Raw genomic sequence first — 15,870 nt, forward strand, 5'->3', positions numbered from 1 at the left:
AATTACTCCTCTCCGTATCCTGTTCTGGTATTGTTTTATATGTCAATTAATCACGCATTGTCTATGCTTATATACAACACAGTATTTCAAAATAAAACATACATGGGTGTGCTGTGTTTAACTGTTCTGGGTTCATTTTGCCTGTAGTTTGAGCAGCAAGAACCTGGTGACAGTTTTCCTTTAATTAGTAATAATGCCCCCCTCTGTGGACCTATCCCCCTTTCTCCCTGCCCCCAATGTTGGCCGAAAGGGAAGTAAATTTTTGAGAAGCAGCTTCTATGTATTGTATGTATGTATGTATATGCTGCTCTATGCTGAAGCTAATATGACTCCTCCCCTTTCTCCTGTCCTAGAGTACACTATGTGCAGGAGAAGTGGTGGGGGGTGGTCAGGATAGCCTCAGCAAAGTGTGGTGTGCATCAACCAGGATTTCTCACAATGAGTGTAACCAAAAAAGCTGCTTTTTAGCTACCTGGCTGGATGTTTGGCAGCTGGTTCCAACATGTCAGTGGTGGGATGAGGCCATTCAGCCCAATGTCACCCAGTGTTACCGGCAATTAATATTGCTGCTAAAAAATAATTACTGACATCAGCTCCTGCAGCTCATTACTTCCTGTCCCAATGGATTACTGGCCACGTGGCAATCCTACCGAGAGATTGAATCGATGAGAGAGAGATGGCTAATTGGAGTGGTAACCTGGTTGAAGGTGCAGTTTTGAATCGGAGCTGTCATCAGTGATAGAAAACTGCATAAGTTCTAGCAGATCTGGGGTAGCTAGTGTAAAAGTGACCAGGGGCATAACTATAGAGGATGCAGGGGATGCGGTTGCACCCAGGCCCAGGAGCCTTGGGGGGCCCATAAGGCCTCTCTTCTCCATATAGGAAGTCCAGTACTATGAATAAAGCATTATAGTTTGGGGCCCTGTTCCAAGTTTTGCATTGGGGCCCTGGAGCTTCAGGTTACGCCTCTGAAAGTGACTGTTATACCCCTCAGTGGACACCTCAGACCTCATCTCAAGGACATCACGACCATTAACCAGATCTCAATCAAAGAACAATAAAGCTTTCATACTCCTCATCTACCAACTGCTTCAGCTATTTATTGCTCCAACTATTTAGTCCTCGCTTCATATCGATATCATCTGCTCTAGATCATTGTGTCATTCGCCACACTATTCTGATTTCTTTTTGTGTATATATGACTTTTCAGATATTTTTGTTAAACCAAGTCTGAAGAAGAGATCTAAGTCATCTCAAAAACTTGTGATGTGTCATCATCTTTTTACTTAGCCATTCAAAGGTCTTAACAACCGAGAACCATAACTTTTTTTTGCCTTTCCTTAAATTGCAGTAGAAAAGTCATTTTGCAGATAGCAGCACAATCACCATATACTCATCACCATCACCACAAACTTCATAATTACTTTCATCAAGGAAGTTTAATTTTCCCTTAGCAAACATTAATTCATTGTCTTGCAGTTCTTTCCATGCCTCCGTGACACACCATCCATCATTAACATCTTCTGCTCCCTGGACTGCCTACAGGAATCTGCAATCCTCTGCCTCTCTGATATCAAGAGGTTCTAATATTCAGCTAATTAATTTCATTTTAAATGGGATTTTCACCTTGGAATATGAGACTTCACTGAACGTTTTGCTCTTCATAATTTTTCTTATTTCTGTAAAGTTTCAAGCATCGAGAAATATATTAGCTCCTTATGTCCTTGCTGTCTTCCTAAGAATTTATGGTTTGTTGCTATATTTAAGTGCTCAAGTGAATTTGTATTTTATTTCACTTATTTGTGTTTGCACCTCATGTTGGTAGTTTTTGCTCTTTGGCACTTTACATCGTGAAAACAAGCCTTCATACAACCCCATCAATGGGAAAATTAAAACAAAATTATGAGTCTTTGAGTACAGCAATGCCCATAATAAAGTTGTTGTTTTTTTTTAAAAAAAAGGGTTTTAATTAGAGATGAGCGAGCATACTCATCCGAGCTTGATACTCGTTCGAGTATTAGGGTGTTCGAGATGCTCGTTACTCGTAACGAGTACCACGCGATGTTCGAGTTACTTTCATTTTCTTCCCTGAGAAATTTGCGCGCTTTTCTGGCCAATAGAAAGACAGGGAAGGCATTACAACTTCCCCCTGCAACGTTCAAGCCCTATACCACCCCCCTGCAGTGAGTGGTTGGCGAGATTAGGTGTCACCCGAGTATTAAAATCTGCCGGCCCGCGGCTCGCCACAGATGCGTTCTCACTTAGCTGAGGGAAAGTGCTGTTGATGCCGGGGCTGCTATAGGGAGAGTGTTAGGAGTGATTTTAGGCTTCAAGAACCCCAACGGTCCTTCTTCTCTATATGCGCTCAATGGGGCCGGCGGCAGCAGCGCCGACCCCATTGAGAACATATAGAAGAGAAATCATTCTTCTCTGCCACAGCTGTAACAGCTGTGGCAGAGAAGAACGATGTTAGCCCATTGAATTCAATGGAGTCGGCTGTATTGCCGGCTCCATTGAATTCAATGGGCTAACATCGTTCTTCTCTGCCACAGCTGTTACTGCTGCGGCAGAGAAGAACGATCGTTATGCTGACAGTGCGGGGGGGGGGGGGGGGGCACTCTTGCTGCTATTGTGGCTTAATAGTGGGACCTGTGAACTTGAGATGCAGCCCAACATGTAGCCCCTCGCCTGCCCTATCCGTTGCTGTGTCGTTCCCATCGCTTTCTTGAATTGCCCCGATTTTCACAAATGGAAACCTTAGCGAGCATCGGCGATATACAAAAATGCTCGGGTCGCCCATTGACTTCAATGGGGTTCGTTACTCGAAACGAACCCTCTAGCATCGCGATAATTTCGTCCTGAGTAACGAGCACCCGAGCATTTTGGTGCTAGCTCATCTCTAGTTTTAATGTGCAAAAGTAGAAAATGTAAAAAAAAAAGGATTTTCATATGCCGGTCATCATACCAACCTGCAGAAAAAAAATATTATGTAGTTTATAAACACTGTTTAAAAAAAAGAAGAAAGAAAAAGAATATGGCTTTTTTTCATCCTGTCCCCAGATTTTGTTTTAGTTAAACAGTATATGTACTTCAATATGGTACCAATAAAAACTACAGTTCACCTTGCAATGAACAAGCCCTCATATGGCTATGAAAAAAATAATAAAGTTATGGCTTTTGAATAATGCAGATTGAAAAATAAAGTAAAGTCATGCCGTTAAGTAACAAACTAGGTGACATTCTTATCGGGTTAAAAAAAATACCTGCATTTGCCTCTGATAACTATATTGTCCTCTAACAGTTCAGTTATAGTCTGTAGCGCTGTGCTGGCTGCAGTCAGGAAGTCACAAGATTACAACAATCCAGCTGATTGCACCTTCAGCACATGCACCCAGTCATTTGGTGCTGGGGGCCAATTAATCCTGTGTGGCGTTTATTCACCTTTGCCTAGCTCTGTTAACATTTCCATCTGCTATATATTCTTCTTATCCTCAATCTGTCTATAGGGACAGGCTGAGCCACTTAGGTTTGAGAAGTGGGGTCGTCCCTGTCGGGACGATCACCCTACTTTTAGGCAGTGTTCATCAAGCCAAATTTGGTTAGCGAGAGTGTTCCCATTCCTGTATTTTGTTACTATGATTTGCCCTATTTTGTGATACCCTCTTCTTGGTTATATCATACATGTACAATATATTTTAGTTCATTGTGGACACAAGTTACGTATATCACCTGATGCTCTTTAAAGAGCATGGACACCCTTCAGGGGGGCAACAGTTTTTCACTTTTAAAAAAAAGGGGGTTGTGGCGTAGCAGCTGACAGACGGTGGCGGAGGCCAGATTATTTCTGTATAAAAACAAACTTTACTGAATTTTAACCAGATGAGCAATAGGAGGGTTCTTTATTAGAGATGAGCGAGCGTACTTGGTTCGGGTGTTTTTGCACTCGAGCACCGCTTTTTCCGAGTAACTGACTACTCGGACGAAAAGAATCGGGGGGCGCCGGGGGTGAGCGGGGGGTTGCAGAGGGGAGTGGGGGGGGGGGGGAGAGAGAGCCCCCGAATCTTTTCGTCCGAGTAGTCAGTTACTCGGAAAAAGCGGTGCTCGAGTGCAAAAACACCCGAACCGAGTACGCTCGCTCATCTCTATTCTTTATACTTTAACATTATGAAAGTTTAACCAGAATCTCACAATAACAATATGTCTCAATCTCGGTGCGGCGTTTCAAACACTCTTGTAACTGTCCGTCTTTATCATAGTACAGCATTCTTTATTTCTGGAGGTCTGCAGTTTTAAACTATCATCGTAACTTCAATGCACCGCCGGTACAAGAGTACATTTCTCAAACCATACAAAATGCAAATCTCAATTCCCTCCCATTTACCGCAACTTCTCCTTACACGTGGGTATTTTCTAAAGTGCCTTGTCATCGCAGGACATACATATTACACAGCACATTATTTACTACTCCTAGTACTTAACCCCTGCACACCCAGTATAACATATCAATCCATATCACCTCAATTTACACAATGCATCTTAAACTAACATTCACATACTTCCGTCATAGCCTGTTAAGTGTGTTCACACTTAGTCATCGGAGGTCGACCTCACATGTCTGGCAACTCTGTGACCATCCTGGTTCGTAGTCTTCATGGACTGAGTCCCATAAGAGAAGGGAGCCTACCTCTCATTCCACACATAGTAATGCCAACTTTGGCCCCCAGGTCATCAGAGCTCCGTCTGTTGTCCAGTCACTTGAGTCCAGACCACTCCCCAGCATGCTGAGTGGTCACTTCTGTGGCTTGGCCGCTCTCATTCTCTTTAAGCAGCCTTTAGCTGCCAACTGCTCACGGGCTGTAACTTCACCTTAGGACTATGCCATTTCCAGAAATGGCCACTGCAATGCCCCAGCACTGCTGCTGGTTGCTGCAAACACACTGTAGGCTGCTGCTTTCCTCTGCTCTCTGATGTTGTGTCACTGCTGCTCTGACAGTGACCGTATTTCAACTCCTTTTTATTGCCACGACGGCCACGAGCGACATCTCAGTGGGCAGGGCTCAGGGAGGGCCTAGCTCCATCGCATGCATTATCCTTATTGGGTCAGATCTGCCCAGCAGTGAAGTGCTAGCTGCATCTCCGCTGAGCTCATTAGGAGGCAGAGCCTCCTTTACCAGTCCTTACTAGTGCTTTCACTTTTCCTCTGCCTAGCTGCTTCACTGACAGGAGGAGGGTATGCACAGTACTAGTGCTCAGAGCACCTGGTCCTTCTTACAACACTTGAACCTGTCAGCTCTTCTCCCCACCTCGGTTGTTGCTCTGGCCGGTGGTGGGACCTTTTCACACAACACAGTAAGCACTTCACTGATGGCACTGACAAGTCTGTCTCTCCTCTCCCTGCCAGGTCCCAGGCAGAATGGGCTAAGCTTACGGCATGGCCTACCAGTCCACATCAGGCATTGGCTGAGCCATTGATTACTATATGGAAAGTGGGGGTGCGGGACACCACTTACCTCCATTACATGTGCATTTTGGGCTGACAGTCATTTTTGCAATAGGGTTTCATTAACAATTTTGCACCGTTTGTCATCTGCAGCTTCTATCTATCACTGTATATAGAAACTGCAGACATTCTGAATAGAAGATCTGTCAATATACTGAATTGATGGTTTAGTTTCCCTCTGCTCTCTCCTCTCCTGCACGTTCTAAACATCTAATTTATGACCACAAGAAAAGTTTAACTTTGTTGTGGTCATAAATTAGCTGATAAAATGGGCAGGAGAAAAGAGTTAATGGCTGAAAACCAAGCGATCAGTCGGGCCTCCGTGACAGATCTCCTATTGAGATATCGACTGGAGTTTCTATATACAGTGATACCCTGTTTCCCTGAAAATAAGACATACCCTGAAAATAAGACATAGCATGATTTTCCAGAATTTTTGAGGATGCAAAATGATTTTTCAGGCATTTTGAGGATGCTTGAAATATAAGCCCTACTCCAAAATTAGGCCCTGCTAACAGTTAATTAAAAAGTCAATTTAAATAGTGCCCAGGCAGCTATACATGTAAAAAAAGTTAAACCTTTTTGAACAGAAAATAATATAAGACACTGTCTTATTTTCAGGGAAATGCAGTATATAGAAGCTTCAGAAAACAAACAGAACAACATTTTTCATTTACCCTATTGCAAAAATGATTGTCAGCCCAAAATGCTTAAGTAAGGGGGGTAAGCAGTACCCCGCACCCCTCCTTATAGTAATCAACGGCTCTGCCTGATGTCTCTCTGGTAGGGAGGGGGGAAAGCGGAGAGCAATATATGCATTTAAATGGAAAAAAATTGCCACCCAAAGGTGTCCATATCCTTTAGATAATACAATTTGCATGCAAATGAATAGTTCATAGTGAAAACTGTTTATTTGGCCAAGTAAAACATCATTCTCCAGGATAATTCTCATTTATTTCTAAATCCTGTAAGAATTGCATAAAGTAGATATGAGATGGGATTAAAATGCATGAAATACCTGCAGTTCCCCTCAGATTGCTGTTCTTTAATGTTGTAAATGAACAGTGAAGAAGCACATGGTCTTGTCAAGTGATAATCCTCGCAGGCCAATTATTTTTAATACAGAGCTCAGACAGTTTATCAGGTATTTAATCCGAGTTTAGATGCCCATCTATAAGCTAAACAGCTTTCCTAATACCCATGTTCTAACATTGTGAAAACAGAAAATTTATATTCAGTGACAATATTTTGGTGGGAACTCATCACATTACTGCCGTTGATAAGACGTTCAATAGCTTTAAGAAAAATGAAATGTATTCTTTGTTTTTCCTTAACAGCAGTTTGAACGAGATTTACGGAGATATGCTACCCAAGAGAAAAAGATGATGCTGGATAACCACGCGCTGTATGATAAAACCAAGGTAGTAGTGAGAAATAAATATGCTTTCAGTTGGTTTTCATTTCATTCAAGTATTAAATGTAATCAATGGCAGCCAAAAATTATTTTAAAGGTACAGTATCATATAAAATTAACTTTAAAAAAGCACATACAATAAAAAAATGAGAAAAAAAGAGTCCTTCTATAATACAGCTTAAAGTTATAGAGCTTCTACTAGAATCGCTTTTTTACCTGTTTCTCCATGATAACACCTGCTTCACCTCTGTTCAGTATTATTATAAGGAGACTGGGCTCCATAGCAACCAATCAGATTTCTTTTTTCCTTTTCTTCACAGCTCTTTCACACGGGTGCTGCGATTTTCGGCCACCAGAATTGCAGTCAAAAATCACATGAACGAGAGGCAGTGGTGACCAATTCGTGGCTGCATCTCCTGTTTCTCGCCCATTCAGATGGCCGGGTTCTGCTAAACTCCCTCCCCCTTCCTTTCCCTCTCCTCCCCTTGCCAGCTGCCGGCAAAGGGAGGGGGCGAGAGCTTAGCAGAGCTGGTGTGTTAAACTCCCTCGCCCTCTCCATCCGGCAAGGGGAGAGGGTGGGACGGAAGTCTAGCAGAGCTTGTCGTGTTAAACTCTCTCCTCTCCCTTCCCAGTCCATGGGAGCTGCCGGCAAGAGGAAGGGGAAGGACTTTAGCAATGCGCGACGGTGCTAAACTCCCTCCCCGATCCCTTTCCTCATGGTTCTCATAGGCTCCCATATGAGTCTATGGGAGCAGCCGGCGTATTCTGGCAAAAGATAGGACTTTCTGGCTGGCATAAAAGCACTGGAATTCAATGCTTCAGATAATCGCGATTTTTGGCCGGAGCTTTATCAAGGCAAAATCGCCACGATAAAACGCTCATGTGAAACTAGCCTAAATATGTTAGAAAATAAATTACATACTGATTGCTTGTTAACATACCAAATGCCACTTTGATGACACTAAACTGTAAAGGTGGCCATACAAATGCAATATCAGCTGGACACTAAATGGCAAAACTCAACTTCATATTTAGTAGTCACCATTTCTGAATACTAACCACTTTTCCAAGCACTCAGATACTCACAGGACTTACAGTAGAGTCAAATAGTGCAACAATCAGACGTCACAAGAAATCAGATGTCACAAATGCAACTCAGGACTCACCATTACATGTCAAGGCAGAAGATAACAGTAACTGGGTGATGATGATGAATTTAATGATACTGATAGTAGTGACTAGAACCGATAGAAAGGACCCAAAATTACAATTGGAAAAATACTTACACTAACACCAGCTCTCCCTTCATATCTCCCTAATCTCTCTCTGACACTGTCCTTCAACACCAGATCCCACTGTCCCTAAACAGCCTTAAGTTGTCCCTACAGATGGCACTGTCTAAAATACCATCCCTGAGAACAAGAGGGTACTCAGATAGAGACAAGAGGCTTAAGAAGCAAATGTTGGAATGACCCAAAGCAAACAGGGAAATAGCCAAACCACAAATTAGAAACACAAACTGGACTAGAAAACCAAAAATACACTGACTGCATAGAGCAGACAAGACTGGACCAGAGCTCGATACTTGGAACTAAAACAAGAAATACAGGATAGAACACCAGGCTGTAGAAACCAAAAAGGGAGCCAACCTCTCCGTAATGAGGCTGAACAGTGGAATCCCCTCTATTATCAGCTGTAGGAACAGGTGCAGTACATAACAACTGACCCAATAGCATCTTAGAAAGCTGCAGATGATGATGAAGCAGAAGACGCCTTGCTGATTGTAACAACGCTTTAAACATGTCCATAGCCTCCCATTCACATGATAGAGACAATACGAGTGTCTGTTCGGCCACATTTAGCCTAGTATGCATTGACATACCATCTTTTCTACTGAGTAGGAAGATGTAGTGGTTTGCACTTACTTATGCAGTGACTACCATAGTCTATACTTTATTTCACAGTGGAAATCTATTGGTGAAAGATGTAGTAATGAGGAAAATCTTCAAAACTACGATTCAGCCGGACGCTGCATTTCGGCAAAAGGTTCGGACCATATTAGTTCAAACAGGAACTTCACCAATACCCCTAAAACTGGTGGATAATACTGTCCAAGAGCTATAAAAGCCCAGTGCAACATTTTTAGGTCACTAAGGGGTGTATCTAAAAAAATTTGAGCTGTTTTTAAGGCAAAATTAATAAAGAAGACAATGAAGAAGAAGAGGAGGAGGAAGATGAGGAAGAGAAGGAGGAGGAAGAAGAAGAAAAGAAGGAGGAGGAGAAAGAAGAAGAGAAGAAGAAGGAAAAGGAAGAAGAAGAGAAGAAGGAGGAAGAGGAAGAAGAAGAGGAGAAGGAGGAGGAAGAAGAAGAGGAGGAGGAAGAAGAAAAAAAGGAGGAGGAGGAAGAAAAGAAGGAGGAGGCGGAAGAAGAAGAGGAGGAAGAAGAGGAGGAGGAGGAGGAGGAAGAAGAGGAGAAGAAATAAAAGAAATAACTAATTTAAGGCATTGTAGGCTACCTTGAAGTTACGTAGTCCTCTTTCTTTTTCTTTTATGGCATATGATGCCATTTTAATGTATTTGGCCCAGATGAACTGCCCAAAGTTCCGATTTGCACCGAACTGAACTTTTAGCAAAGTTCAACCTGAAACAGGTTTCAATTGTTTCGGTTTGCTCAACATAGACAGATGAATAAATTGTGAGCTTTCTAACGGAAGCCATGAAGGTAATGTATACAAAGTCACATCAATATTTGGGGATAGGCAGTATGCTACTGGTTTTCACACATTTAGGCCCCGTAGCTATACAGCAGCCAATGGAATCCTTAGGCTCCATACTAAACAGTCACAGGCACTTCATGTACCGCCACATGCTGCTTCATATGGCACCTTATTACAGAGATATTTTACCCTAGTACCAACTTTCTAAAGGGAAATACCTCGGTAATACAATGTCCAGTGGAACATGTTACAATTTTTTTTTTGTTGAATTTCTATGGATCAGGCAGAGAAAAAAATCTTTTGAATCAAATAAAAAAAAAAAAATGGCTACTATGCAATTGAGGAATAATTTCTGCAAGTCAAATTAACACTTCACCATAATACTATGTTCAGTAGTGAAAGAATAATGAAGACACTAAGCTTCATTTGTGCATCTTGATAACTTTCTGCTACATTGGCAAACTCAGCTCTGCTACATTTGTAGATAAACGATCCATTACTAGACTCTTTATTGGCGTAGCAAGACTAATTGGTTTATCTATAGACTCTTTTTGTGATTTAAGGAGATAATTATGGTTGCTAATGAGGAACACGCCATAGACAAGTCGCACTAAAAGCATTTTGTAGCTTATAATGTATTTGATCCCTGCCCCCTTTTTTTATAGCGATGGCATAAAGAGTTTTTGATTCATTTATTATTATAGTATGCCAATAAGAAGGACCGCATACACAACAAGCAGGACTGAGAGATTTGCTGATCATAAAATCTATGAATTTTTTATGGCATTAAGCAATGAAAAACATAATATTTACTATAATCATTCCTCTGCAAACATATAGATACAGCAGACTGGTATTTCTCAGTTAACCCCTTGACATTTTTCGGTTTATGTTTTTTTATATTTTTCAATTCTGCCTTTCAAGATCTATAACTTTTTTACATTTCTGTCATCTAAGCCCCATGAGGTCTGGTTTCTTGTAAGTTGTATTTTTTACTGATACCATTTGATGTTCTTTAGAATGTAATGTATAACTTTTATCAATTTCTAAATTGAGTGAAAAAGTTCAAAAATAAATCACAACGTGCCATGTTTTTTTTTTGTTTTTTTTGTGGCATGCATGGTAAGGTAAAAAAGTCATGTTTGCCTTATTTTGCCAGCCACTATGATTATGGCAGTAGCAAATGTATCTAATTTTCTAAAGGATTTACTACTTCTAAAAAAATTAAAATAGTTTTTTTTATTGCTTTTTGTTGCCCTTTTCTGAGACCGATAACTTTTTTTGTTGGATAAGGGTTTATTTTTTGTGCAGGTAACTGTACAAGATAGCCAATACCCACTGTATAAGGAGCAGGCTCCGTACGCTACATGCAAGCTCTACCATATGCATGGGCCATGTGGCTGATAGGGATTAAAGTGCACAAATAACACTACCATGTAGTGCCCAAAATAATGCTATCACAATGAATAAGTAATAAAGCTCAGATCCTGGGCTTCCTAGTCAAACATCAAAGACTCAGGGCTCATGCAGTTATATGATAAATTGCAGCTAGCGCTGCAGAAAATCACCTGAACGAGAGAGCTTCTGCAGCGCTAGCTGCAAGGGGCAGGGCGATTCCCCGGGGGAACCCCCTGCATCTCTCTCAGTCCAGTGAAGGGAAGCCCCACCGTGAGATAAAGGGGGTTCTCCTAGGGCTTCCCTTTATTGCTGGGGACTCTTTTCATCTCAGCGTGATGCTGGGGAGAATAAGGGATTCCCCAGAAGTGCGATGCCAGGGTTCCCCTGCAGGGGAGAAGGAGGAATTCTCCTGTAGCGAGGAGAGAGGGAACACCTCTCTCTCCCTGCTACGGGGGATGTTTGTCCTTCTTTCCTGCAGTGGAACCCCGGCATTGTGCTGGGGAATCCCTTATTCTCCCCTGGTTTTTTTTGCCTTATTCTGGATTAACATTGGTGGGTAATAGGCTAAACTGGATGAACATATATCTTTTTTCGCTTTACATACTATGTAACTACCCCGTGTATCTGAAAATAAGACCTACCCTGAAAATAAGCCCTGTCCCTGATTTTCAATCGGGCTTGAAATATAAGCCCTACATGAAAAATAAGCCCTATCTGCATTACATAAGAAAATAAAAAAGCAATACAATACACAGAAGATCGCGTCCTGGTTATGGGACTCATAGATCCTGCCTCCAGGAAGTGATGGCTCTGATTGGTTGTTGAGCATTGCTCAGCCAATCAGTGCAGTGCTCGATGAACCAATGTGATGGCTGTGATTTGTTCATTCAGCGCTTCATTGATTGGCTAAGCGGTGCTCGAGAACCAATCACAGCCATCGCGTTGTGGAGGTGGGATTTATGAATTGGCCAATCAATGTTGTGGCTCAGGGACGTGGACTAAGCCTGCAAGGTAAGTATAATAAGACATGTCCTGGAAATAAGACCTAGTGCCTCTTTTGGGTCAAAAATTAATATAAGGCAGGGTCTTATTTTTGGGGAAACGCGGTATGTAACCTTTTCTATAATCTTGTCCTGCTTGTAATACTCAGTATGTAACAAAGAATGTCTCCAGTTGCATAAACATACCATTCTCACATTGTAAGGCCTAATTACGTGGCTATTTGACCCCGATAAAACATTGGCTGAAAATCATGACCGTGTAAAACATTGGATTTCAATGCAATCATTCAGATGGGCGATTTTCTGATGCGTGAAAAAAATCACAGCGGCAAAACGTCAAATCGCCGACTATTTTTGTCCCAATTTTTCATGCTGCGTCAAAAGATAGGTTTTGAGTTGACCTATCTTTTGACGAAAATTGCTGGAGGCTCCCATAAACTCCTATGAGAGCTGAAAAAAAGGGTGAGAGAGGGAGTTAACCTGCGTCTGGCACTTTGAAACGAAGATAGGTGCCTCTATTTAAGCATCAGATGTCATTCCTTTTTCTGCCGGCCGGCGGAAATCCACGCTGCAGCCTATTTTTCATGTGATATGCTCGTGTGAATGGATGAAAAAACGCTAATTCATCTCAGGACTCGTGGTTATTCTTATTTATGCGATTTACGTCCATGACATAGCCGGCGTAAAATCACAACACTTATGTGAATGAGGCCTAAGATAGGTAGCAGAGAAGCAGATTGTGATAGACATATATTGAAGGGGATGGTTATAAATAGAGGTCAACAAAGGCAGGACTGATAGATAAAATAATATTTGATGAATTTCAGAAAACAGATAAGATCAAAGTCATGGAATTCTACTTTTAATCACTTTTGCCCATTCTTTTTATTTATTGACTAGTGATGAAACAACGGAAATATGGTTGCATAAGATAGAACATGTTTAGACCTGGGGGTTAATTACAGTGAATTAAGTCACATCTTATCATAAATCATCTACAAAACTGCCTACAGCTCTCTAATAGATTTGAAGGGAACGTGTCATTAGAAAATGACCTATAGTTGAGTTTAAATCAAGTTTTTATGTTATATTTATTCATGTTTTTTTCTATGTTACTGTTTATATTTAAAGGAAAATGCTAATATCTTGCTATTTACACTCTGGCCACTATGCCTATCAGTAATCTCACACTTCCAGTTCTGTAGAGAGAACTTTTCAGCAGTAGAGATGAGCGAACGTACTCGTTTAGGGTGATTTTGCAATCGAGCACCGCTTTTTTCGAGTAACTGACTACTCGGGCGAAAAGATTCAGGGGCGCCGGGGGTGAGCGGGGGGTTGCAGAGGGGAGTGGGGGGGGGAGAGCTCCCCCCTGTTCCCCACTGCTACCCCCGCTCCACCATGCCGCCCCCCGGCGCCCGCCGAATCTTTTCGCCCGAGTAGTCAGTTACTCGAAAAAAGCGATGCTCGATTGCGAAATCGCCCTAAACGAGTACGTTCGCTCATCTCTTTTCAGCAGTCATCTCATTTTCAGTATTACAATGATAGGTCACACCTACATTTGACTCGCTCTCTCTTTCAAACCGCACATACAAGATTAAAAGCTCTCTCAGATACAATTCCTCAACCCTGAGTCAACTAAAATACTAATGCATGCCCTCATTATCTCCTGTCTAGACTACTGCAACATTCTTCCCTGTGGCCTCCCTTCCAATGTCCTTGAACCCCTCCAATCAATCCTGCTGCTCAGCTTATCCACCTCCCACTCCCCCCATTACTCATCTGCCTCTTCCTTCTCCTAATCCCTGCACTAGCTACCTATAGGTCAGAGAATCCAGATCAAGTTTTTATCAATGATTTACAGGGCCGTCTACAACAAGTGCCCTTCATACATCTCTATACCTAATTACCCGATATCTCCCTACTCATAACCTCCAGCCCTCGCAAGTCCTCTGCTTCTACCCTCCCCTAGTGAGCTCATCACTTAATCATCTCTAGGATTTCTCCCGTGCTTTACCTATACTCTGGAACTTTCTACCTCAACCCAACAGACTCCACCAGCTGGGAAGGCTTTAAAAGGAACCTAAAAACCCATCTCTTCAAGCAAGTCTACAACCTACAGTAACCCTGCTGCCACCACAAGATGAGTGTCTCCTACCCCCACTTACTGTCTCCTTTCCCCTGTTCTCTGTAAACACTTGCAGGAAGGGTCCTCTGTATCGCTTTATTAGTCATTTAGTGGATATTTACTGTTAGGGCTCATATCCACGGGCAAAATGAGATTTAAAATCCGCAGCGGATCTCCCGCGCGCGGATCCGCACCCCATAGGGATGCATTGACCACCCGCGGGTAGATAAATACCCGCGGATCGTCAATAAAAGTGATTTAAAAAAAAATGGAGCATGAAAAAATCTGGACCATGCTCCATTTTCATGCGAGTCTCCCGCGGGGACGGCTCCCGCGGGCTTCTATTGAAGCCTATGGAAGCCGTCCGGATCCGCGGGAGACCTAAAATAGGAATTTAAAGCATTTACTCACCCGCAGCGGGCCGCAAAGCTCTGCTCTTCCTCACGGCCGCATCTCCCTTGCTTCGGCTCGGCGGATGTGCCCGGCGCATGTAGAATCTGCAGCGGATCTGATTTTCCCCGTGGACATGAGGCCTTAATGTTTCATATCTAAAATGTAGCTACCAATGTAGTAGTAGTCAGAGCTTATATGTAGTGTGATTTAATTTAACCCAATTCTTCATATGTACAGCGCCTTGGAATTAATGGAGCTTTATAAAGAAATAAATTTATTAATAATAATAATGATAATTTCAGCAGATGATGGTCACAGCTCACTTCCTCCCCCTCCCTGCACAATGACCTATGCATTTGTCACAGAACATGCCCATAACATTCTCCACAGAATTCATCGAGCCATCGCCATTCTATTGTTTTTATTATCCTCGTGTGGCACAGAGTGTAAGCTCTCACCTATGACCTGTAGGTTGCAAGTTTGATTCCCACATGATTCAGGTAGCCGGTTCAAGGTTGACTCAGCCTTCCATCCTTCTGAGGTCAGTAAAATGAGAACCCAGCTTGGTGGGGGGTAATAAGTAATAATTACCTGAAAGCGCTGCGGAATAAGTTGGCGCTATACAAATACCAAGATTTATTTATCCATGAGGTTGCTATACAGAACAGAAGTATTAGGCTTAGTGGTCAGAGTCAAAACTGGAAGATATTAGGATTTTTTTTATGATGCACAGTGGGATACAAAATTTAAAAAATCACCAAATTAAAAAAAAAAATGTTTACTATAGCAAGTTGGTTTGTACCATGCGCCATTTTCTGACAATACATTGCTTTGAAGTTACCACTGCTGTCCTAGCAGTTGTTGGAGTTTAAGTTAGACAACGTCCATTAAATTAATTCTTTCTCGCAAAGGTTGTCTGGTTTAGAAACTCCATTTTTGAAAGTTAGGCCTCACGCACACGGCGGACGCCAACTCCGGATTCCGCAGCAATAGCCCTCCATAGCATGCTATGGAAAAGCGATTCTTCATGCACATGAGCGGAAACCAATTGTGATCCATTACAATAAAATCTGTACTGCGCATGTCCGACGGCAGAAGAAGAAGAAAAGCAGGTATCCGACCCGCCCATGTTAATGTGGCCTTAATAGAGGGGAGCGCTTAATTTAACCCCTCCATAAACTAGCCTGAATGGACAGTATCTCTATCTCTCTCTGGGGGACTCAGCCAGTTCATGCATTACATAGTCAGATCATTGCTTTTAATGCGAACTATGTATTTCTTCCTTTTTTACCCTGCGGAGGCGCTGCAGGCAAACTGAACACT

At 42.2% G+C, this 15,870-nt stretch overlaps 1 protein-coding gene across 1 annotated transcript in view; it reads left to right on the forward strand.

The window, feature by feature from the left end:
• Positions 1-15,870, forward strand: part of DNTT (DNA nucleotidylexotransferase) — a 334,552-nt gene that overhangs the window by 242,989 nt on the left and 75,693 nt on the right. Inside the window, exon 10 of the mRNA XM_066598828.1 lies at positions 6,838-6,921. Coding sequence (XP_066454925.1) covers positions 6,838-6,921 — 84 coding nt within the window. The remainder of the gene's footprint in view (positions 1-6,837; positions 6,922-15,870) is intronic.

Source organism: Eleutherodactylus coqui, chromosome 4 (genome assembly GCF_035609145.1).
Source record: "Eleutherodactylus coqui strain aEleCoq1 chromosome 4, aEleCoq1.hap1, whole genome shotgun sequence".
In the NCBI taxonomy this organism is placed as follows: domain Eukaryota; kingdom Metazoa; phylum Chordata; class Amphibia; order Anura; family Eleutherodactylidae; genus Eleutherodactylus; species Eleutherodactylus coqui.